Source organism: Rhinoderma darwinii, chromosome 13 (assembly GCF_050947455.1).
Source record: "Rhinoderma darwinii isolate aRhiDar2 chromosome 13, aRhiDar2.hap1, whole genome shotgun sequence".
In the NCBI taxonomy this organism is placed as follows: Eukaryota; Metazoa; Chordata; class Amphibia; order Anura; family Rhinodermatidae; genus Rhinoderma; species Rhinoderma darwinii.
This window is the reverse complement of record NC_134699.1, coordinates 46,095,122-46,120,380: the sequence shown is the minus strand read 5'-3', so window position 1 is coordinate 46,120,380 and position 25,259 is coordinate 46,095,122. Positions and strand designations below refer to the sequence as shown.

The 25,259-nt window shown below is 42.4% G+C and overlaps 1 protein-coding gene across 4 annotated transcripts in view; it reads right to left on the bottom strand.

The window, feature by feature from the left end:
• Nucleotides 1-1,897: 1,897 nt before the first annotated feature.
• Nucleotides 1,898-25,259, bottom strand: part of SEPTIN9 (septin 9) — a 251,192-nt gene continuing 227,830 nt past the window's right edge. For all 4 annotated transcript variants that reach the window (XM_075846600.1, XM_075846602.1, XM_075846601.1 and 1 more), the window contains 5 exons: nucleotides 23,008-23,125; nucleotides 22,013-22,108; nucleotides 19,476-19,572; nucleotides 9,240-9,291; nucleotides 1,898-3,502 (listed from right to left, as the gene is read on the bottom strand). In XM_075846600.1, the coding sequence (XP_075702715.1) occupies nucleotides 3,370-3,502; nucleotides 9,240-9,291; nucleotides 19,476-19,572; nucleotides 22,013-22,108; nucleotides 23,008-23,125 (496 nt within the window). In that variant the 3' untranslated portion in view covers nucleotides 1,898-3,369. The remainder of the gene's footprint in view (nucleotides 3,503-9,239; nucleotides 9,292-19,475; nucleotides 19,573-22,012; nucleotides 22,109-23,007; nucleotides 23,126-25,259) is intronic.

Here is a 25,259-nt window from a genome sequence, read left to right as displayed (position 1 = left end):
TATCCTAGAAGGTCCTCTCTATGAGGTAATTCATAGTACAATGTATAGTGAGGGTTCTGATATAACGCTACTACTATATACACCTGTTTATACAAAAGCATTTTGTAATGATTTTAGTAAACTTGAATTTGAGTTTTACCACGTGACCATTGAACTAGTATTGTCTTTTTTTTCCAGTTTTAAAAATGTTGATTGTGCCATACAGTATTTTTATCTAAAGAAGAGATTGGTCTGAGCTTGAAGCGCATTATAACCTGTGAACACTGATCAAGTAAAAATAAACTATTTATGCTTAACAAGTAGTAGTTTGGATTATCCTAAGGAAGCGGCACTGGAAAAAATATACAATTTCTATATTTCTTGGTAAAATATGTCTTCTATACTGGCCCATGATGAGAACACCGGGAAGAACCAACATCTAGCAGTTTCAAAGAAGGGATACACAGATTAATCTATAACAGGTTTTGACGAGTAGTTGTACCCGTAGCACAACACAAAAAGGTGAGAATAATTAAAGAGGTTTACGCTCTTCTTTCAACCTATGCAAAAGGTCCTATAGATGAAGCGCGGTCTGCTTTTTTTCCTACCTATAACTAGATGTTTGATTATCTGAAATATTCAAGTGTGACAAATATCCAAACTACTTTTAATATTAGACAAAAATAACCCAAGTAAACACAAAATTCTGTTTTTAAATTTTAAGATTTAATTTATTAAAAGAAAAAAAACAAAAGAAAACACGCTGCTCAGTCCTAACTGGCCATATGAGATAAAATAGTTGCCTCCTTAGCTACTAAACCCTCCAGTTAACCAAATTCAATTGACAATTGGGTTAATTTTTACAAGCCACAGCCAGGTATGACCGGCTGAATCTAAACATCAGTCGTGTTTGGCAATGTGAAGCAGGCTAGAAGCTCTAAAAAAGCAGCACGCTGCCACGTTCTAAAGAAGGCTGGCAAGCGTTACAAAGCCATTGTTAAATGCTCTGGGATGCAAGCGAACCACAGTGAGCGTTATTATCCACAAATGGAGAAAACTGGGAACAGTGGTGAACCTTTCCCGGAGTGGCCGGCCTACCAAAACTTCCCCAAGACTGTGTTGATAACTCATCTAGGAGGTCGCAAGAGAACTGCAGTTCTGGGTTATGTATTCCTTAGAATATAATGAATAACGGATTTGTGTGAAAGTCACTTTTTAGTAAGAAAAAAAACCCTTGCTGAAAAGTGTGTGGCGAATAGCAAAACCACCAAAGCTTCCGACTGCTACGTTTGAGGGGTTGTTTCACGAAGGACATTTAATCACAGGATAGGTGATAAAGGTCTGATTGCTTGGGGACCCCACCAATCACTAGGTGAAAGGGGGTGCTCAGGACCACCATTCTAGTGTTCGGTGGGGGACCCAGATATGGGGCTCGCAGCTATCAGACCTTTATCATCTACCTTGTGTATAGGTGATAAATGTCCTTTGTGGGATAACCCCTTTAATGATCAGGCAGGGCACTCAGAACTGTGCGGCTCTTTATGATCTAACCTGCAGGATTGGGGCAGGAAGGGAAGCTAAACGGGATGTGCACACCTTGTTCAGTTTCTTGTCAGAGACAGGACACATTGCTACAGCCTAGGGAGGTGAGTAAACCATCAGGCATTTACCTCCTTCTACCCTAGACCACCAAGTAATCAAATATTAATCCCCTCTTCAAGACCATTGAAGAGGCAATACACTAAACAAGGAAAACAAATTATAACCCATCCACTACCCTTGACCACCAGGGAAGTCAGTCATAAATCTTTTTCCCCCTTGTTTTCTGTTGTCTAAACTTAGGCGAGCCTAATAATCTGAAAAATTAGTATTATTAATTAGTACTAGCAGAGTTGTACGGAGACAACCACACAAGATCTGCATTTGTAACATTTATTTTAGGAAATACATTTTAAAACACATCTTTATTATTTATACAAAAAAAAGACTAGTTTATCATAATGCATATAAATCAAATAAAAGGCCACTTTAGGAAATCTTGGATCTTTTTAGCCCTAAATAAAAATAAATCACAAATAAACAAAAAAAACGAAAAACAAAAAACACATTTAATTTCCTCTTAACAAAGGACAGTACAATAACATCAGACAGGGTGGCATCTTTTCAAGTGCATTAAGCATCCTGCCTCTTCATACCTTATCCTTAGTATGTGAAATATATATCTTTCAGTTGATATAGTTTATTTTTTGCTAAAATATAGCAACTCAAGTATTTTTTTTTATTTTTTATATATATTTTTTGTTTAATCGAATGCAGCTTAGCGAGTAGAAGGCTTTTAAGAAAGGAATAAACTGGAGATCATTACAGTAAATGACAATTCACAAGTGACAGGGAAACAAGTACATTTAAATGGAAAAAAAAAAGTTAAATACGCAAGAGAGACAATTTATTTCCTCTCATTTGGAAGGGAGCACATTAGTTGTCTGAGTGTGTTAATTATCCATTACTTCCAGTAATAATGTTGTGAAACTAGACCAGGGAGAGGATTATAATGTAATGAAACGTAAGATAAAAAGGGACCGACAAGTGAAATTAGAGGAACATAAGTTAAAACTAAATAAAGTCAGGGAGTGGAATGGAAACAAAAAAAAATAAAAAAATGGCAAATGACTATAAATAACTGAAGTGTAAAATTTTGATTGGTGGGAGGGGCGAATAACCCCACAGAATCAGAGGTGATTAATAACCTGGTAAGGGAAGAACTGTAAGGAATTCAGCAATATGTAAAAACATCTAATAGGTGAAGGCTTTTTACACCATTTAATGAACATTCTTGTTTCCATCTTAACTATCTGCCTCCCCATTCATCCTTACAGGTGTAATAAATACTGTATCTAACCTATAGTTCAGCAGTGGGATTCAACACTTTCACATTCATGGTTAACCTTCCGCACGTAAAAATTTGGCAATTTATACGGAAGGTAACTGGGAAATGCCTGGTTCCTACTGTTACTCGGTCCCATATTCGAAGAAGGCACCACAGAATCAGCAGAGCCATCAATACTTCTAATAGGGTAAATATTTTACCCCATTCCTACAGAAGCACAGCTATGATGGAGTGCCACAGGTCAATGAATGGCTACAAAATTCACATTCCCTAGTCCGTCACATTCTTTAACTGCGTCATAACCCTCTCACTAATATGGCACATCCCTGCAGATCAAAAACCAGGCAGAATAGAGAGGGGCGGGGGGCTCTGAAAATTAATGGGCTAGCCTTCCTTATCTTTCTTCCCAATATTCCTCCCGCTCAATGTCACGGGAGCAGAAGACACATGAAAGGAAAACTGAAAGACAGGATGGATCAAATAAATGGAGTGCTTGGCCTCAATTACATCTCGTTGGAGGAGTAGTCTTTGTTTGCTGTGCCGTTGGAGAGTATGTTTCCTTCTTGAAGCCGCTTGACACGGTATGCCTCAAAGTGAATACTGCTAGTTATGTCTTTGATATTCTGCATGTGCGTCCTGTAAGAAACGAAATAGATTGCTATTAAACCAATCTACAATATAATATATATATATATATATATATATATATATATATATATATATATATATATATATATATATATATATAAAATTTTATTTGAAAAAAAATTAAAATAATTCAGTCCCTCAGTGGTAGAGGGGGGAGCAAATTGCTCAGTTAACCAACAGTGCAGCCAAATATCACTCAAGAAATTAGCGACATCAGCATAGGAAAGGAGGAAGGAAGCGTGGGTGTAAATGTGCTCCATGCAGGTCAGAACTATAGTTACTAGAAGAGTAAGAAGATGTAATTTGTTAGAGTTGGTCTAGTACAAATATAAAAAGGAAGCTGCAATTCAACTGCAATATCCAGCACTTTTCTATAATGTCATAAAAACATGATGGGTAAAAGCCAGGGTCATTTCTAGGGTTTTAAAAGATCAGGTGCACAAGCCCCGAGACATGTACACCCCCCCCTGAAAAATAAATACATTTTTACACACGTCGGAGATAGCATATATAAGGCCTGATTCACACGAGCGCTGCGCATCTGACATGAAAAACTGCAGTTTTTCACATCCGAGGTGCATCCGTGGTCGGCGCTGCGGGACGCGATGTCACGCATCCCCCATAGTTGAGAGTCTATGGAGGGATGCGTGATGCGCGAATAGAACGGACATGTCTTATTTTCGCACGGACCCTTCAAACAGGCCGTTGTAACAATGGCTGTGTGAACGGCCAGATTGAATTACATAGGTCCATGGGACAGCCGCTGTTTCAACGGCCGTCCCACGGACGTTTAACACGCTCGTGTAAATAAGCCCTAAGACTGAGGCTCCTATAGCTACACCGCTGGATAGAATTGGACGCATTGTCTCAGCAGACAGTATCATACATGATAGGCTTAGATACATGGCCCCAGCAGACCGTATCACACATGATAGGCTTAGTGCTCATTCAGAGGAGCGTGAATCTCATCCTTGTGCTGGGCATGGAAACAAAGCCCAGCACACAGACCCATTGATTTCAATGTGACTATTCACACATGCTTGAGTTTTCATGCAGCAAGTGTCTGTTGCGTAAATCTCACTGCAAGTCCTATATTGGTGCGTTTTCACACACCTAGCTGCCCATTGAAGTCAATGGGTATGTAAAAACCATGGACAGCAACACGGACGACATCTGTATGCTGTCCGTGTTTCATGCATCAATTACACTGGGAAAAAAAAAGTGCTTGCATGTGCGTGAGATATATACACACACACACACACACACACACACACACACACACACACACTAGGATTAGATACATTGGCTCAGCAGACAGTATCACACATGCTAGATTTAGATATAGGGCCCAGCTCGCTGACATTGCGGCTCCAGCGACAGACCCAGGAAAGGCAAGTATAATAATTGCTTTGCTTTTGTATATATTACTGAAATTTTTGTTGGTGCGTTTTGTGTTTTTTTACGGGTTTGGTTGGACTACGTCGATTACAGCTTTTTTATTCTCATTAAAATGGTTCATGAGCGTTGTGTGGGGGTTTATTATTTTAATAAAGTATTTTTTCTATGTCCTTGTATTTTTTTAAACTTTATTACTACCGCCTTAGCAATGGCCGCTGGCTGATTGACAACGTCCTTTACTAAGGCAGGGTTAATGTTAGCCGATGAAAAGGCCACACAACGTTTTTTCCATTTAAAAAATAAAATAAAAAAAATGACATTTTTGATAATTAGCCAGATACAACAGCAGCAGGCTAGCATGTGTGATCCTGTCTGATGGGCCCTGTATCTAAGCCTACCACATTTTCGGCTTAGATACAAAGCCCCGCAGACAGTAATCTTATACAGTATAAGATTACTACCTGCTGGGGCCCTGTATCCAAGCCTACAATGTGGTAGGCTTAGATACAGGGCCTATGTGTGATACGGTCTGTTGGACCCTGCATCTAAGCCTACCACAAGGCAGACTTCGATACAGGACCCCAGCAGGCAATAATGTTACACTTACCCACCTCTTCGGCTCCAGGTGCAGCGGATGTCCCGACACCATCCAGCGTCGTGATGTCATGACGCTGGATGATGTCGGGACATCCGCTGCACCCGGAGCCTAAGTGGTGGGTAAGTGTATCATTATTGCTCAGGACTTTCACTGCACTCGGGAAGGAGGGTAAGTTTAGTGGTATTACTATAGTAACAGGGGCCCGTGTATTTTATGACATAGGTCTCAGATACTATAGTAAATTTTTAGAAATGCGGTGCGGGGACTGTGGCCCGGTCGCAATTATCACCGCTGCAACCCCTGTAGCAGAAGTCGCCCGGGTAACCATGGTACTGGGCCAAAGATCCGGGGCTTGGGTCCCGGTGCTACCGACGCCTCTCGTAAAAGCTAATTAAGAGGACAATAGTAAATATCATCATCACATTCTCATTGTATACTGATTGACAGCGATGAGCTCCTCATGTGTAGAATGCAACAGTATAAATACTCAGCATTATCTGTACATAGATACCCTGTACATTAATCAGAGCAGCATGTTCACTATATTCATTACAGATGCTCAGCTCAGATTGAAGATAAATATGCCCACAAAATCAAATTTCTGAGACTGAATGTGAAAAATCTGAAGGCAACTTAAAGTGTATGTTCACAAATGCCAAAAGTCTTGCAAGCAAAATCGGGGAGCCGGAGGCCTTGGTACTGGAGGAACATATAGATATAGTTGGTGTTGCTGAAACATGGCTAGACTTTTCACATGATTGGGCTGTAAATCTACAGGGTTTTACACGGTTTCGGAAAGACAGGACAAATAGGAAAGGTGGTGGTGTATGTCTGTATGTGAGAAGTGATATGAAGGTGATGGTGTATGTCTGTATGTGAGAAGGGATATGAAGGCGAGTGTGATAGACAATAGTGGGTGAAGATCGTGAGGAGATTGAAACCTTGTGGGTAGAATTACAAAGAGAGGTAAACACTGAAAAAAATTACTTTTAGTGTAATCTTTAGACCCCCCCCCCCAATATAACTGAGGAGATAGAATATCAGCTATATTAACAGGAGAGAAATTTCCTCAACCTGTTGCAGGAAAATTTTATGGGCCAGTTTGTGGAAGACCCGACTAGAGGTGAAGCTCTGTTGGATCTGGTCATTTCTAATAATGCAGAGCTTGTTGGGAATGTCAATGTTCGTGAAAACTGTTGGTAACAGTGATCACAATATCGTTGTATTTTACCTATACTGTAAACAAAACAAAACACAGGGTGGGAGGGCAAAAACACTTAATTTTAAGAAGGCCAATTTCCCCAGGATGAGGGCTGCAATTCAGGATATAGACTGGGAAGAACTATTGTCAAATAATGGTACAAATGATAAATGGTCAGATTTTCAAATCTACTTTGGGTAATTATAGTGCAAAATTTATTCCTATAGGTAACAAGTATAAACGACTAAAATTAAACCCCACATGGCTTACACCTTCTGTAAAAATCTAAATCTGAGGGTACAGCTGTAGTCTTTGTAAATTACAAAGAGCTTAAAAAAAAGCTCCAAAAAAGTAATAAAATCAGCAAAAATACAAAATGAGAGGCATGTGGCCAAAGATACAAAAAAAAAAAATCCCCAAAAATTCTTCAAAGTATATAAATGCAAAAAAGCCAAGATCTGAACATGTAGAACCCCTAAATAGTGGTAATGGGGAGTTGGTCACAGGGGATCAAGTGAAGGCAGAGTTACTAAACAGAAGAGTATACACAACAGAAGAAAGGGCTGAATGTAGATATGGTCCAAGCAAAGTTATATAAAATAAATGTACACAAGGCCCTGGGACCAGATGGGTTACACCCTAGAGTTCTTAAAGAGCTTAGTTCAGGTATTTCCGTCCCCCTCTTCATAATATTTAGAGATACTCTAGTGACTGCTATAGTGCCAAGGAACTGTCGGAGGGCAAATGTGGTGCCTATTTTAAAAAAAGGGCTCTAGGTCTTACCCGGGTAATTATAGACAAGTAAACTTAAGATCCATCGTGGGAAAAAGGTTTGGGGGCTATTGAGAGACTATATACAGGATTGTGCCAAAAAATAGTATTATAAGTGACAGCCTGCACGGTTTTAATAAGGACAGAAGTTGTCAAACCAACCTGATTTGTTTTTATGAAGAGGTGAGCAGAAGCCTAGACACAGGGGCCGCTGTGGATATAGTGTTTCTGGACTTTGCAAAGGCATTTGACACTGTCCCTCATAGACGTCTAATGGGTAAATAAAAGACTATAGGTTTAGAAAGTATAGTTTGTAATTGGATTGGGAATTGGCTCAAGGACCATATCCAGAGAGTTGTGGTCAATGATTCCTACTGTGAATGGTCCCCAGTTATAAGTGGTGTACCCCAGGGTTCAGTGCTGGGACCACTATTATTCAACTTATTTATTAATGATATACAGGATGGGATTAAGGGTATCTTTTCTATTTTAGCAGATGGCACCAAGCTATGTAGTAATGTTCAGTCTATGGAAGATGTTCATTACAAGCGGATTTGGACAGTGTTTGGGCATCCACTTGACAAATTAATTTTAATGTAGATAAATGTGAAGTTATGCACCTGGGTACCAACAATCTGCCTGCATCATGTGTCCTAGGGGGAGCTACACTGGGGGAGTCACTTGTTGAGAAGGATCTGGGTGTACTTGCAGATCATAAACGAAATAACAGCACAATGTCAATCAGCTGCTTCAAGGGCCAGAAAAATATTGTCGTGTATTAAGAGAGGCATGGACTGGCGGGACAGGGATGTAATATTACCACTTTACAAAGCATTAGTGAGGCCTCATCTAGAATATGCAGTTCAGTTCTGGGCTCCAGTTCATAGAAAGGATGCCCTGGATTTGGGAAAAAATACAAAGAAGAGCAACAAAACTTATAAGGGGCATGGAGAAACTAAGTTATGAGGAAAGATTAAAAGAATTAAACCTATTTAGCCTTGAAAAAAGACGACTAAGGGGGAAATGATTAACGTGCCCGTAATTATGGGTGGTATTTAAGGCCCCATGCACATGACCGTATTTTCACGTATTCGTGCATACGGATCCGTAGTCATGTGTAATTCATCCGTATATATGGAAGGGTGTCCGTAAATACGGTCCGTATTTGAGCCGTATATAGCCTGATCCGTAAAAAAAAAAAAAAAGGAGGCAGCTGTAAATGATGTCACCAACATGTTGCATAGCAACACTTCCGTAAATACGGACCATTTAAAGAAGCTCCAATAGACTTCTATGGGGAGTTCGTGCCGTCATTACGGAGAATAGGACAGGTTCTTTAATTTTTTTCAGCACGGACACCCATCAGTAAAACTACTGATAGGTGCCTGTGGCCAATAGAAATAAATGGGTTCGTAATTACAGATGAAATATACGGTCGTGGGCATGGGGCCTAACTGACAAGTATGTGGCTGGTATCAAACCTGCGTTGTAACGAGCTCTCATTGTCCTCTGGAGGCAACCCAGAATCCTGTGAGTTTACCATTTGTTTGCTATGTAAAGGAGTCTGATCTATGTTCTCACTGAAAGATGATCAAGGGACTTGCAGAGCATAATAGAACCCAAACAGCATACCAAAAAGCGCAGAAAAAGGACAAAAGATGGTCAAGGTGCTTTGAATAAACTTATTACAAATCATGTTTCTAAATCTTGTTGAGCTCTAGAAATTAAATCCAACCAGGGTACATTGAAACACTAACCTTATCAGAAGATCTCGGAGGCAGGCAAATTCGCAATGAGCTATGTTTTCAACTAGAAGGATAGAAACCCAGAGTTACTATGTGCAGCAAATATACGTTGTAAAATGTAAAAACACATATACAGTAAAATTTCAAAATTTTGGCACTAATTATAGAAGACCTGACATACACCAGTACTGGAATTAACACATTAGACGTTGACTATTTTTGTTGCCGGGTTAGAACGATTTCTCAGCTATCGGACGCCAAATTAATGGAATTTTAGTTCCACGTTTACAAAACAATTTGGGTTTTTACAGTAAAAAAAACAAAAAAAAAACTGTGGCTGTGACCACCAGGTGGCAGGCAGGAAACACGTGTGCACTGGAACAAAAAAAAAAAAAAGTCATAAAACCTAATAAAGCCTGAAGCACACTTCAGGAAAATCTTAAAACCAACAAAAACAAACAGTAAGAGACTTTCTTTGCAGAATATTGTGAGGCGTTCAGAAAAAAATTTGGAATCGAACTCAAGCATGCAAAATACATATAGGACTGTTTTAGTTTAGCACAGTTAAAACCTCCTCTGTTTCAGACACACTTTTTGTCTGAGGCCAAAGAACAACGTCAGCCTGTAGAGTGGAAAGAGGGGGTGGTGGGAGGAGAGGGGTGCGTAAGTAACCTCCATCGGAATTGAAAAGTACAGACGTGGCAGGAGATGCTAGCCACAGATCATGCGTTAGGCTGGTTCCAGCACAAAAGCGTTGCGTGTAGAAAAGCCACAATACTGATACCTCCAAATCTGCAGTACATAAGGTATGAGGGCACATAAGAGCACATTAGGGCAGAGAAGCCATGATGACATGTGACACATCTTCACCAGTCCTAGGAAAGAGTCTCTGATCAGACCCTGCAGCTTACCTCCTTAAAAGCAGTATTATGGCATAATCCAATAAAGATTACTCATTGTATTATAAAAAGTTATACAATTTTCTTTATATACACTTTCTTAAAGGCTATGTATGGGATTAAGAAAAAACAAGCCTAGGGGAGAAATCGTAATAAAAATAAAAGAAGCATTCCTTACCTTTTTAAACTCGCCACCGCTCCAGTGCTTGCCACAAGCATAGTGATTGGTTGCAGCGGTCACGTGTCAACAATGCTGCAGCTCAAAAAACAAAGACCGGCGGCGAGCATTGGAGCTGCAGTGCTTGAGCAGAAGGGGATTTAAAAAGCTAAGTAATGCTTTTTTTATTATTTCATGCCATGTCCCGCCCTTGGCCTGTTTTTTTCTTGATCCTGGACAACCCCTTAATAAATGAATCATGTTTTTTTTAAATCTCTGCTTGCAGTTATTCAACAGGAACCACTATTGATTAATTCCAGCGGATAAAAATCTGACCTGGTCATGTGATGGACACAGATGATGTTGCTGAAACCTGTGTGTCCATCACATGACATTTTAATCTCCTGGAAGTAAGCAAAAAAAAAAAAAGTTTCTATTGAATGACCGCTAGAAAAGATCTTAAAAACCAAGAGGAAAGAATTAAGTATATGGCAAAATTGTACAACATTTAATACAATGGAAAACCTTTTTTGGTGAAATTGTAACACCCTTTAAAAAAAAAAAAAAAAAAAAAAAAAAAAAAAAAAGATATTCATGCCTTTGGCGAATAAGGGGCAGTGGTATATTTCATTTGGTGAGCTGTGCTCTTTACCAAGGAGGCACAATGCCTTCCAAACAAGCCAAGTATAAAAATAAACTATTCCATCTGTTTTACCACGACCAATTACTATCGAGATTGCTGAGACACTACACCAGATTGTCCTATGTGTCCAATGAAAGCAAACATCACTCATCCCAGTTTTTATTTATACTTAATCCCATCTATATTTATGACAGGTCTTTAAACACACGTTCACCATTGAATACCATTATAGTTTACTTACAGAATTTATCTACATAAAAAGGACTGTTTTATAGTCCAGAGCTGCATTCACAATTCTGCTTCATTCTTTGCTGGCTCCATATCTGTACAGAGCTTGTTCTGGTGATTTGCATTCTACATAATCTCCCTGCTTCATGTCAGCTATAAATAACAAGCTTGATAACGGTTTCCACTTATAATAAGCAGAATTGTGAATGCAGCTCTGGACTATAATACATGCTGTAACTCGGGATCAGTGCGCGATAATACATCAATCCAAAGTAATGTATTGGCTTGGTTACTCAACTGTTTATGTAAATCATATTGCTATATAAATTGTGAAACTGTGCTCAATGCTTCAGTGCAAAAAACAGGATTTTTGTACTTACCAGTAAAATTCCTCTCTCGTTGAATTCACTGGGGGATACAGTACCATGGGTATAGGCCGCTGTCACTGGGAGGCTGACACTAGGTAAATATAAAAAATAAAAAAAATGTGTGGCTCTGACCAGTGGGCTATACCCTTTGCGGAGCACTCCTCTCCTCAGTTTTAGCCCAGTGTCCGTAAGGAGGCAGGCATGTCCTGCACTGTAGGCAAATCTGCTAGATTTTATTTTTTTTCAAGTGCAGGGTGAGTGTCCCTCGTGTGTTCCACTTTGTGACTCCCCTGCGTGCGAGGGCGGAAGGAGATTCCCACTGTTTCAGTGGATGCCTGCCAATTTGGCGGATACTCCTCCCACCTCAGTGGATGCCCACCGCTATGGTGGATGTTCCCAGCCTTTGTCACCCAGTCCGCTATTATTACCACACCACCACTTGAGGATGCCGGACAGCCACACTACATGTGTGCGAAGGGGTGACAGGCCGCGCCTGAAGACGACCGATAGGCAAGTCGTCCCTAGTCATTGGGAACTGCTGTGGTGGTGGAGAAATTCAGACTATGTCAGCGGGCTTGCAGCATTATATATAGAGGGTTTTTCTATTTGGAGTGGTTTTCTAACATTCTTCAGCGTTATCTTCTGTTTTTTTGCTACAGATTTGCGCCATTAAATTTAGTCCTAGGCTTTGGTTCTATGCTTGGACATAAGCTCCGCCCAGTGCGCTATACCCTCTGCTGAGGACTTAGAACCTCCGTTTGTACCAGGAACAGTAGGAGAGCAGAGAAGGTTTAACACAATGTTTCCAATGAGAAAAACAACCTCAAAAACATAACAATAAAGAAATAGGGCGGAACGAACTAGTGTCCCCCAGTGATTTCAACAAGAAAGGGATTTTACAGGTAAGTACAAAAATCCTGTTTTCCTCGTTCAAGTATTCACTGAGGGACACAGTACCATGGGATGTCCTAAAGCAGTCCCTTAGGGTGGGAAAAAAAAAAGAATCATGGCCATGCGAGCAGTCTAAATCCCAGCTGCTTGCAACACCATCCGACCAAAACTGGCATCAGCAGAAGCCAAAGAATAGATCCGGTAAAACCTTGAAAAAGTATGTAACTGCGACCAGGTGGCGGCTTTACAGACCTGAAGGGCAGAAGCCTGATGCCGCACTGCCTAGGAGGCCCCAACTGGCCTAGTAGAATAAGCAGTGATCCGGAAAGGGAGGTTCCCTAACCTTAGCAGAGTAGGCCTTTTTAACAGCCTACCGTATCCAGCTTGCAATGGTGGCCTATGAAGCAGGGCCACCCTTACGAGGACCCTCAGGAACAAATATCGAGTCGGACTTCTGGAAGGACTTTGTAACTGCAATGTAGCCCTCAAAGGGCTCTAACGACATCCAAGCAAAGTAAGGCACGTTCTAGTGGATAAGAAGGTTTAAGATAAAACAAAGGAAGGACAATGTCCTCATTAAGATAGGAGGAAAACACCTTCGGAAGGAAGGATGGCACCGGACATAGCAAAGTCTTGATTGGAGAGCAGAAAGCCAAAATGCGTTGGAAAAGGATAGGGCTGAAACCTGCCCTTTTAGAGTAGCTAATCTGAGTCCCTGATCCAAACCCACCTGGAGGAAAGCCAGAATTCACACCACCTAAAATAAGCCAACCACACATGATGATAAATCATTTGGGATTGAGACTTCGGGGCCTTAATCATGGTCTGAATGACCAGTTAAGAGAAACCTTTGAACTTCAAAATCACGGTTTCAACAGCCAAGCGGTCAAACGCAGCTGAGATAAAGCAGAGTGGAACATTGGACCTTGGGAAGGGAGGTCATGCCGACGAGGAATCGGCCATGGGGCGTCTGCTAATAGGAGCATGAGATCCACGTACCAAGCTTTGCGAAGTCAGTCTGGGGCCAGCAGAATGTCTGGAATTCCTGCTTCCTTGACCCTTTTCAGCACTTGAGGCAGGAGTGGAAGGGGAAGAAAAAGATTTAAAGAGGTTAAAGGACGACCAGGGGAGAACCAGAGCGTCTGCTCCTATGTCCTTGAGGTCCCTGATTCTGGTGCCGTAGTTCGGGCACTTCTGACGGAGGTGAAAGGCGAAGAGATCCACGTCCGGGTCCCAGGCATTCCCAGATCAGGTAATCCGCCTCACAGTCATCTACTCCTGGGATGTGCACTGCTGGGACATTTTGTTCCGCCAGCAAAGGATCTTGTACCTCCCGGATGATTGAGGTAAGTCACTGCTGTAGAATCGTCTCCAAAGTCTTCTAGTGCGGATACAGACTAACAAGATGTCCAGTGAGACAGGGCCAGGAAGATGGCCGTCAGCTCCAAGATTTTGATCTGGAGCAGAGCTTCCGGGTAGGACCAAGTGCCCTGGACTGTGAGGCAGCCGAAGACCGCACCCCCCCCCCCCCTAGTCAGACAAACTTCCGGAGGCTTGTCCCAACGAGAAAGAAAATCACCAGCTGTAGAGATCGGGAGTGAAATTGAGCAAACGGGACTGCCTAGAAGGTTGAGATTATCGCCCAAGACTTTAGTAGGGAAGCGGATTGAGAAAGGAGCATTCCTGCGGAGTATTGTCAGAGTGGTGATCCTTGTGTAAGAATACCCTTTCTGCCTGCGTATCCAGGACCATCCCTAGAAACTCCATTCTCAAAGAAGGAGTGAGAGATGATTGGTGCTGTTTATCAGCCATCCGAATTTGCGACGACAAGCCAGTGTAATGTTGGGACTGTGCAAGTTGTCCTGTTTAAAAGGTGCCTTCACCAGAGGATCGTCGAAGTATGGGATAACCACTACCCCTCTGGATCTGAGGAGAGCCATGACCTTGGTGAAGACCCTTGGAGCCATGGCCTTGGTGAAGACCCTTGGAGCCACGGCCAGACCAAAGGGGAGGGCCACAAACTCGAAATGCTCAGAACCTACTGCAAAGCGATGGAAACGCTGATGTGCTTGAGCAATGGGAACATGAAGATGAGCATCCTTGATATCTATTGAGTACAGGAACTAGCTGACCTCCAAGGAAGCGACCACAGATCCCAGAGACTCCATGCGAAACCTTTAAATCTTCACACGTCGAATTAGAATTTAGATCCAAAAATGGGTCAAAGAGATCCGTCCTCCTTTCGTACTGTGAAAAGGTTTGAATAAAACTCCTTGAACAATTCTGGTGTTGGTACTAGGACAATCACTCCTTGATGAAGGAAGCTTTGAATGGCTTGAGAAAAAGCATGGGCCCTGGAGGAGCACCGAGGGGTTGTCGATAGAGAAAAATTGCCTTGGAGGGCGAGAAGAAAACGATTTTTAAGCCTGTCGACACAAGCTCCTGCACCCAAGCGTCTTCGATGTTTTGAGCCATGTCTCCATGAAGGAGAGCAGCTGTCACCCCTCCCGAGGGAGTACCTCAGATGAGGTAACATTTTCAGGCTGTGGACGCCCGCTGTGCCGGAGCAGGTCTGTTGCGGGGCTGCCAGGAGTTTCTAGACCAGAAGGAAGGTCTCTCCGCTCGGAAGGTGTGGGAGTCACGGGAGTTCTGCCTCTGAGATGGGACCTAGTACCGAAATGAACGAAACCATCTTTGTCTTCTGACTGAGTGAACTGGGCATCGTCTTTGATGAGGTTGTGAAAGTGCTCCTTCCTCCTGTAGCCTCAGAAATGAGTTGGTCAGGTCCATAAAGGAGATCCTGGGCAAATGGAAGGGCGAAAAGCTTTCTAGAGGCACTGTCAGTATCCCAGTTCCTAGTCCAAATGGCCCTGATGACAGCTACCGCAATAGCCCTGGCCTTAGCCGACCCAATATGATGCAAAAGAGGGTCTGACGGAAGCCGCGGCTGCACTGAAAGTGGCTTTTGCCATAGACTCCACTTTGGCATCAACCGGATCCTTTAAAGCGAAAGAATCTGCAATTGGTAAGGTAGTATTTAAACAAAGCCGGGCCATGGGAGCATCTACCATTGGTAAACTGACCATTTGGCAATACACTCATCAGTGTTAGGAAACACATAGTCCACACTCTTGGACACGTGCATAGACCAGTCAGGGTGTGTCCATGCATCAGAAAAAAAAAATTCAAAACCCTTATGATCTGGAAAGACCAGAGGGGATCACCTGTGGCACTGTAATAATAACTCATTCTGAGGGGATTCAGCAGGATCATACACAATCTTAATATATCTCACTGCCTGAATAAGATCCTTCACAGCAGGAGGAGTGTATTTGCTTCTATTGCACTCAAACTCTGTGTCGGAAAGATATAGAGACGTTCCTTGAAGAAGCTGGTTGAAATATATCTCGAGCAAATAAAATGAAGGACACCTGCAGCATTTCTGTCCAAAGAGGACAGCTCACTAATCATGGAAGCTGTGGAGTCCTGTGGTGGTTTAGGCAGAGGGCATTGAACACAGACTGGCTCAGCCTGCCCGCATGGAAACGTAGTGCTGCACTGCATACAAGCAAAGTGCGTTACAAAGGCCAGGGGGGGGTTTGGGTCTTAGGAGCTTTTCCCTTTGATGACATATTATGAACCTTTTACAAAAAAAACACTATAGCCAATGGCTATCCTACCAGACCCCCTCGGTGCTGTGTCCCCCGTGAAGAAGGAACGTTTCCAGCGCTGTATGACTTCTGTACACAGCTCAGTGTACTATGGGGTTCACTACGGCGATAGAGTGAAGCGACTGATGAGAACAGAAAAAAGCCCTCCCCTCCAACCAAAACCAGTGCCGCATTGGTTGGACAAGGTGGGCATGTGACTTAGGTCCTGCCTCGCGACCAATTAGAATGGGGGGGGGGGGTTATGAGAACAGGTGGGAATGCGAGGAGGAGTGGCCAGGATGCAGCCTAGCAGAGAACCAGAGCCAATAACTAAATTAATGGCGCTGCCGGCAGAACGCTGCGGTTCGCTCTGTGAGGCCAGTATGTAGTAAAAAACAGAACGTAATGCTGAAGAACGTCTGCCAGCACATAAGTGTTAGAAAACACCTCAGAATAAAAAAAAAAACCTCTATATATAATGCTGCAAGCCCGCTGACATAGTCTGAACTGCTCCACCACCACAGCAGCTGCCAATGGCAGGGGGTGAACTTACCTGTCGGTCGTCTTCAGGCGCAGCTTGTCACCCCTTTGGAAAAAACACACACGTAGTGAGGCTGTCTGGAATCCTCAACCGCCAGTGCGGTAATAATAGGGGACTGGGTGACCAAGGCGGGGAGCATCCACCATAGAGGTGGACATCCACTGAGGTGGGAATAGCATCCGCCAAGACTCTGGCCATCCAGTGAAACAGTGGGAATACCTTCCGCCCAGCGCCTGCAGTGGAGTCACTAATAGGAACTCTCACCCTGCACCTGAAAAATAAATAAAAAATAGGCTAAAACTTGAGGAGCGGAGTGCTCAGCAGAGGGCACAGCCCACTGGGTGGAGCCACACATTTTTTTATAATTACCTAGTCTTAGCGGCCTATACCCATGGTAACGTGTCCCCCAGTGAATACTTTAACGAGAAATCTTGTTTTGCCTTTTCCGGTGTGTAAAGATTTTGAACAGGGCTAATTTTAGGACAAGCTACAATAAAAATGTGTAATCAAGCATAACTGATTTAAGCAAACAATGCAAAAGGAAGTATGTATGTATGTACGTACGTACGAACGAACGAACGAACGAACGAACGAACGAACGAACGAACGAACGAACGAACGAACGAACGAACGAACGAACGAACCCGGTTTCCTCACCTGCAGATGATATATAAATCAATCAGTGAGGTATCACTTAATCGGGTTTGGAAGAAAAAATGTCATATTTAAGGATAAAGATAGCTCACCTAGATGTAAGACCTGTTTAATGTGGATGGCGGCCTCGACGTGCGCTTCTTTTTAGTACTCCTCAGGAGGCATGTTCCTCACTGATTGCATTATATATCTTCTGCAGGTGAGGAAACAGGTTTCTTTCTGTTCATACATACATACATACATACATACATACATACTGCCTTTTGCATAATTTCATTGCATGCTAGGTTTGCAGAAATAATATATAGGTGTTTTTAGTAGCCATTCATTGCATTGTAGATCTCTAGATACTAACTATATCATGTTAAGTGCCCAATTCTACATCTAGTGGCCGGTGTGTTTTGGCTCACAGGTTGCGCCATACTTCTTATATATCATTACCATTGTGTATTCTAAATATATTTCAATAAAGGGTATTTGTTATATTGATATTTTGCCTATTTTGGTTTGTAGGACTCGAATTGTGTCGATTGTTAGTTTAGCATATGGAGTTGGAACCACGTTTACATTTTTTTGGACTGTATTTACGTGTATTCATAACCGATAGGGAGCTCTTCACGTTCCTCGTGATTTCCTTGTGCTTCCTCAATTTAATGCATGTTAAAACAATGACATGAATTGTAGAAAACTCCATGATGACCAAAGACAGAAGTCACCCTCTCCTCCTCCTCACAAACCTGTATCCGGCTTAAAGGCAACTTCATGCAATAGGAGGCCGGGATCTCGGGAGGCCGGGATCTCGGAGCCCTGCCCCTTGTCTATAATCCGCCTCCTCAGTTGTCAGAAGAAAATGGAGGGAATTAGGGAGAAATTAACCGCTCGTTTTTCTTACAGTACTGTTTTTCTTCTATTTGCTTTTATTATTTACCTTAATGACCGGGCCTGAAAAGGTCTTGATGACCAGCCTATGTTTTTCAATTTTTACCTCTCTGCACTTTAGCAGCCATAACTCTTTAATTTTTTTATTGACTTGGACATATGAGGCCTTGTTTTATGCGGGAGAAATTATATTATTTTTTTTCATCGTTTGGAGGTAGAATTTTTTTCTTTTACTGCGTGAATATAGGAAAAAGTCATTCTCTGCATTATGATCCGCATTTTTCTTGTTTATATTTTTATCCCATTCATGTTTCACGCTAAAAAACCTGTTAGATTAATTCTTCAGGTTATTACGGTCGTTTAGATACCTATTATGTGTAGGTTTTTTTGTTTTTATTTAGTGTAGGGGCAATAAAAAAAATTTATGCAAAATAAGGACTTTTTAAAAAAATCCCATTAAGGGATAACTTTATTTAGATCTTTATTTTTTACTTGTAATGTATTAGCATACTCCTGTATGCTAATACATCACACTGTCACTATGACACAGGCTGTCTTTAGGGCAGCACATAGTGTGCCCGAACAGCAGGCTTACTGATCAGACAGTCCTGGGGTCGTTTGTAGGTCCCCAGGGCCGACTGCAGAGGGATTCCCCGGTGTTTGATCATGTCACTGGGTTTCCGATGACTAGATCAAAGTGAAGAGTTCCCTTTGATCTTGCCGCGGTCACGGACTGCGGCGATCAAAGGGTTAAACAGCTGGGGTCCGAAAGCTTTCCGACCCCAGTTGTATTCAGCAGGCTTCTCTAAGAGCAGGAGCTGTTAGTTACAGCTTCTGCTTAGAGAATGAGCGCTCATCAGCCTTTTCCACCACGACGCCAAAAGACATCGCTGTAGACTAAAGACATGCACCGCCTGCCGCCAAAAGACGGTGGGCGGTCGTTAAGGCAACACATGTTACCTTAGTTAGACTCAATAATTGACCCAGAAATATAAACTCTGCTTACTTAGGGCCCTTTAATTCAAAAATCTTGGGGGTTCTTCCCGTCTGCTTCCTCTACTTTATGATACCCCGAGTGCTTCGCTACAACCATGTCAGAAGCATAAGAAAACCTCCCCTGCAACAAGGGGACTGATTTATACAGATGAGGCTGCTCATATCACCCCTGAATGCAGGGATAAGGGGGCCGTGAACAGGAGGAATCAAGCAAAAAATAAATCCCTGTAATTTTCACATTATAGCAAAGGAGAATGCATTTTTGGGAAACGTCTTAGGGAAGATACAGTCGAACATATATGAGGGTATCATAGTATTAGACCATTTTCTATTCTCGCTTACCTTCGATGGTCCCCCACTTTGTTTTCCTGCCCAGTATCCTCCTGCCATTGATCTGGTATTCTTGGTCACTGCCTACCACAGCAAATGGAATCATTTCCTAAAAGAACAGAAATATTGTGGTTAAAGTGATATCATATAACAATTATAGTATTTACACTCTGCACCCCTCCTAAATTTAGGAAGGGAATCAATGGTAGTAATGGCAGATACTAGAACAGTATTAACCCACCAATAGTCACATCAAAATTGTAAAAATTGCCCCAAAAAGCTCTGTTTATTTTTTGTTAATATAGTTGGTGCATAATTCGGGCTACTCAAAGGGGTATTCCAGTGAGTACAAGTTACCCCCTAGCCGAGTACAGTGTACCGCTATTTCCGGAACTCCCATAGAGAACTAATGGAGTGGCAGTGCGCATGAGCGACCTGCCACTGTCCAAACAGTGGGTACGGGACCCCCGTTCTCAGGATCGTTGGGGGTCCCAGCTGTCGGACACCCACTGATCAGCAAGTTGGCCCCTATCCTACGGATAGGGGGTAACTTGTTCCAACCGGAATACCACTTTAAGTGCATATTAATTAATGACCGTGTATTGAAATTTGTATTAATCTAAACGTAATTTTCTTTACTATGGCCTCATGCGCACGGCCATATTTCTCATCCGGAATTACGGCACGGACTCCCCATAGAAGTCTATGGGCGCTTCCGTAATTCCAAATGGCTTAGGATGTGCATCCGTAGCCACCCATAAATACGGAAGCGTTGCTATGCAACGCCAGGGGTTTACCCAAGACTCCTATCTCTTTTTTTGCGGATCCGTAAATACGGATGCATTTTGGACTGTATTTATGTATATGCGGATGATTAATTACGGATGACTATAAATGACTACGGATCCGTATTTACATACAGTATTTACAGATGGATGGAAAATACGGTCGTGTGCATGGGGCCTAAATGTAGCTCCACTTCGGGCCTGTTCACATCACCGTTCGCTTTCCGTTCCGGGGTTCCGTCTGAGGTTTCCGTCAGGTGAACACCACAACGGAAAGTGAAACCACAGCTTCCGTTTCAGTCACCATCGATATCAATGGTGACGGAAACATCGCTAATGGTTTCCGTTCGTCACCATTCTGGCAGGTTTCCATTTTAACGACGGAATCAATAGCGGAGTCGACTGCGCTATTGATTCCGTTCGAAAAACGGAAGTCTGCCGGAATGGTGTAGAACGGAAACCATTAGCGAGGATTCCGTCAGCACTGATATCAATGGTGACTGAAACGGAAGCTGTGGTTTCACTTTCCGTTGCGGGGTTCACCTGACAGAAACCTCCGACGGAATCCCGGAACGGAGAGCGAACGGTGATGTGAACAGGCCCTCACTCTCCTGCCCAAATTGTAGTCCCCAGGCATTGTACAGTTGCCACAGCAACTGTACCGCACACGTTAAACTTCACCACTATGCAAATATTCATCACTAGGAGGAGCGCACTGTATATAGGTTTTAACACCTAACATTTAACTCAAGGATGGCTATATAAATTGGTGTACAATAAGCTCCCCCTACTGGAAGAATGAGTTAACTCTACAGCCCTTTAAGAGGGAAAACTGGGGATCGTGAGCAGCATGGAACGAAGGAGAAGCACAAAAGAAGAAGAAAAAAAAAAGGGTAAGCAATGGGGAGCAGAGAAGGGGGAATAAATCAGAGGTAGTAGGACACAGACAAGAAGCAGACACAGGCAGGGGTAGCTGCAACATACTACGTGCAGCTACACATCTGTTTTATCGATATAGATGAATGCTTGGGCAGGGTATTGCTCAGGAATACTTTGCCCGAGGTCTCTAACTTTATTTCAGTTTCTTTCACCTCCTATTAGCGTTGGCTGATGAAAGAGTGTGTAGGGAGAAGCTTCTTCTGTTGCGTAGCAGCTCTCAATTTACTCACAGCACTTTCCGAGTTGTGCCCGGGCAAAACGGTTAAAGTGTATGTGCCACAATGGACATTAATCACCTATCCACAGGCGATAAATGTCTGATTGCTGAGGACTCCCACCCATCATTACAACGGGGGTCTAGAGCCCATGTTCCTCCTCATTGCACGCCTGCTGAGTGGAGCAGTGGTCACGCATACACCCTGCCACCCCATTCCATGTCTACAGGACTGACGGAAACAGCCGAGTAGTTAGAAATAGTCAGAGCTCAGGCAAAACTGTAGGGTGGTTAAAAAAAAAGCAAAAAAAAAAAAAAAAAAAAGCTATCATTTAGCAATGAAATGTGTATAATTAATCCAGGGATATTGTCCAACCATCTTGAGGCAAAGTTGTCAAAGAGATTTATATTTTACCTTCCTCTAGGCCAAACATAAAGGTCGAAGAAAGGAATAACTTGATGGACATGTGATTTTTTTTCCACCTATGTAACTATCAAGGCACATTGCAAGGCTGACAATACAAGAAATGTATCACAATAAATAGTCCATTCTACCAAAAACATTCATTTTAATCCAGATCACTGAATGCCCATTCTTTGGAGTCACTTACTCTGATCTTCTCGTTCACCAGTCTGTCTTCTGCATCCTCATCAAACTCCTTCTGTGGATAAATATCTATCCCATTGTTCTGGAGATCAGCCCGGATCTATGGGTCAAGGAGAAAAGTAATTTAGGGGAAGAATGGTTTGCACAAAGACTGCATGAAGATATCCTGAAATGTACAGAATCATAGCTTGCTACAAACAAAATTTAACAGTAAGGGGTAGCTCTCTCTCAGCCCAATGTATAACATATAATAGCAGGCTAGTACTACACGAAAACTGGCCATACACATTGCGTTGAGAGGAACCTCATTTGGCCAGCAGTTATTTCTCCCAAACCCCCTTCGCCATAGAAATGCATCATTATTTAAAAATGGAAAGAAGGAAATAAGTTGCAGGCAGAAATGTCCGGCAGCGGCTAATCACCCGTTGCAATAAAAGTTTGGCCATGTTGAAACCCAGCATGCCCATTCCCTTTTGGGAGGCTCGCATACAAGTTGGATTCTTGGCAAAGACCAATGAAATCCCTGCGTGATGGAACGGATAAGGATTGATCCTTTCTCATCAAGTATCTCTCTTGAGGTATGGACACCCGAGAGAACGTAAGAGCTTTACAAAGGCAGGTGACAAGACACAGAACGTGCCACCAGCTCATCACAGAGAATGGAACATCTACCTAGACATACAAAAAATAAAAGGACCACAAAGGGGCCGCATGTTTGGAAAATTAGGTCTGAATTTGAATATTTTTTTTCTCTCAGAAACAGTACCACTCCTGCCCACGGGCGGTGTCTAGTACAGCAGTTCCTGTCCGTTCACTCGAATGGGGGATGAAAAAGCAGACCCTTTTTTTCTATTTTATATGAAAAATACATCAGACAAATGCCCTGTGTGAACCAGATCTTTGCGCCTTTTCGTCCCCCTTCAGAGTATATACACTACGATTATCTGGTACATGTCAAACTTTACCCAATCTACCCCATCTTCAAGGATGGAAACTTACTCTCTGCTTGAAATAATCTCTTTCCTCTAGGGTTAAGGTGTCCGCTTTGGCAATTACTGGCACAATATTCACCACCTTACTCAGACGTCTCATGAACTCGATGTCCAAAGGCCGAAGTCTGTGAAACAACAGGTTTGAAGTCAGATTAATAATTCTTCTCTCCACAGTCTTAAAAGTCACAAAAAAGTAGAACAGAGTCTTCTGGCGACGGAGATCAAATCAATCCATGTAGCTCTATAAAACTATTTTTTCTTTTCAATTTCCCCTCAGGGGTTTATTCATCTAGCGGTACATGAGCCAAATATTAAACTCTTGTTATATTGGAACCAGGGAGCCAAATACTATTGTTTTTCATCTTAGGAAAGATCCAGACAAAGCCAGTGTAAGCCATTTATATTCAGTAAAAAGGCAGCCAAACTTCGCTGCACAAAGGCAGCTTTAAAAACTTACTTAAAAAGGGGTTGTCTGCTTTTTCTTTTTTCTATTAATTTATAGAATAGGAAATCATACAGATTTCGAATATACATATGCACTTAGTCTGCATAGTAGCCGGCCTCTGCACCCCTAGTTACGAATAAATTGGTGCACATCTAAAAGCGATTCGGTCAATAGAGGCATCACATTTCCTCTACTCACTTGATGCGGACAAACCTGAGTGCCACGTAATAAATTTGTGGTATTTTGTGCTGTCTGTGGGCCATAAAACTAAATCCATGCCTGCTCCTAGCTGGCAGCATAAATTATAGTAAATTCGTTTTGGTGTCGATGGTTGGATAAATTCGACCCTCAGTGTTTCAATTCCTCACCCTTATCAAGATTTAGTGGAAAGAAACATTCTTATTTACATCCCAATGCTGATATCCTGTACAAACAGAGCTTCTTAAGGGGGTTTTACACTGGCCGATAATTGGGCAGATAAGTGTTCATATAACGCTCATTGCCGATAATTGCCCTGTGTAAACAGGAAAACGATCAGCAGATGAATGAGCAAACGCTGAATCATCTGCTGATCGTATAGTTTTAAAAAAGTCAAATATTATCGTTGTCGGCAGCACATCTCCCGGTGTGAACAGGGAGACGTGCTGCCGACATGATGATAATATATGGGGACGAGCGATCAGAGTAACGACCGCTCGTCCCCATCCATAGCTCCGTGTGACCGAAGCAAACGAGCGCCGATCAACAATGTCTCGTTGATCGGCGCTTGCTGCACCGGCCACTTATTGGCCGGTGTAAAAGGGCCTTTACAGAGGAGGGTTTGCTTTAATTTTATGTAGTCAAGACAATCTGTTGTGAGCTAAATACATCAGCAACCCAAAACTCTCCCACCCTGAAAGTTTGCTACAATGTGGAGGTAACATTTATGAGGATTAAAGGGGCTGTCCAGCGAGATAAAATTGATGGCTTATCCTAAATATAAGCTATCAATATCGGATTGGTGGGGTTCGGACTGTCGGTACCCCAGCCGATAAGCTGGTTCAAGGGTAGCAGAGCTTCCCCTTCAATGCGCACGCTGCTCCATACTGTACAACGTTACACTCGTAGCGGCGGCACACCGCATTACAGCCTTCTCCCATGAATGGCAAGCAGCTGTAATACTGTGAACCGCTGCTACGAGTGTGTCCACGTTGCGCAGACTAGAGCAGTTTAAGAAATAAGGGGAACGCAGCGCTCAGATCGGGAGGGGTGCCAAGACAGCCGATTGGTAGGGGTGCCTAGAATCGGACACGCACCGATCCGTCAATTTTATCCCACCGGACAATCCCTTTAAGTAAGGCTGTTTAGCTCACAAAGCAATGCCTAGAATGGATATCAAAGTGTCAGCTTTGAAAAATATTAGGTCTGTACCAGTTTTCAGCCTATAAGCTTAAAAATTAAGTGATCCAATTCACGGACTGCAATTTAAGATTTTTAAAACGGTGAGGGGTTGAAACACCAAGTATATTAAATAGTTGCTTAACTCTCCATTATACAATTATTTTATAAGCTAGATTTACATGAAACCGGAAAATCCCTTTAAGCAATTGCGAAGTATAATTCTCTAATACACGTCAAGGGTGGAGCTTCATTTCCAACCTACCCTTGTGGAAGTAAAAAGGTATTTTATTCAGAATATTTAAGATTGATTCTGTTCCTTTTTTCAAAAATGAATTGAAGGAACTGAAGGGGAAAGCAATGCATAAGTGACAGTAAAATAGTCGCATAGAAAAGTTATTTTGGGCAGCTCCTGCATTTACTACACATATATAAAG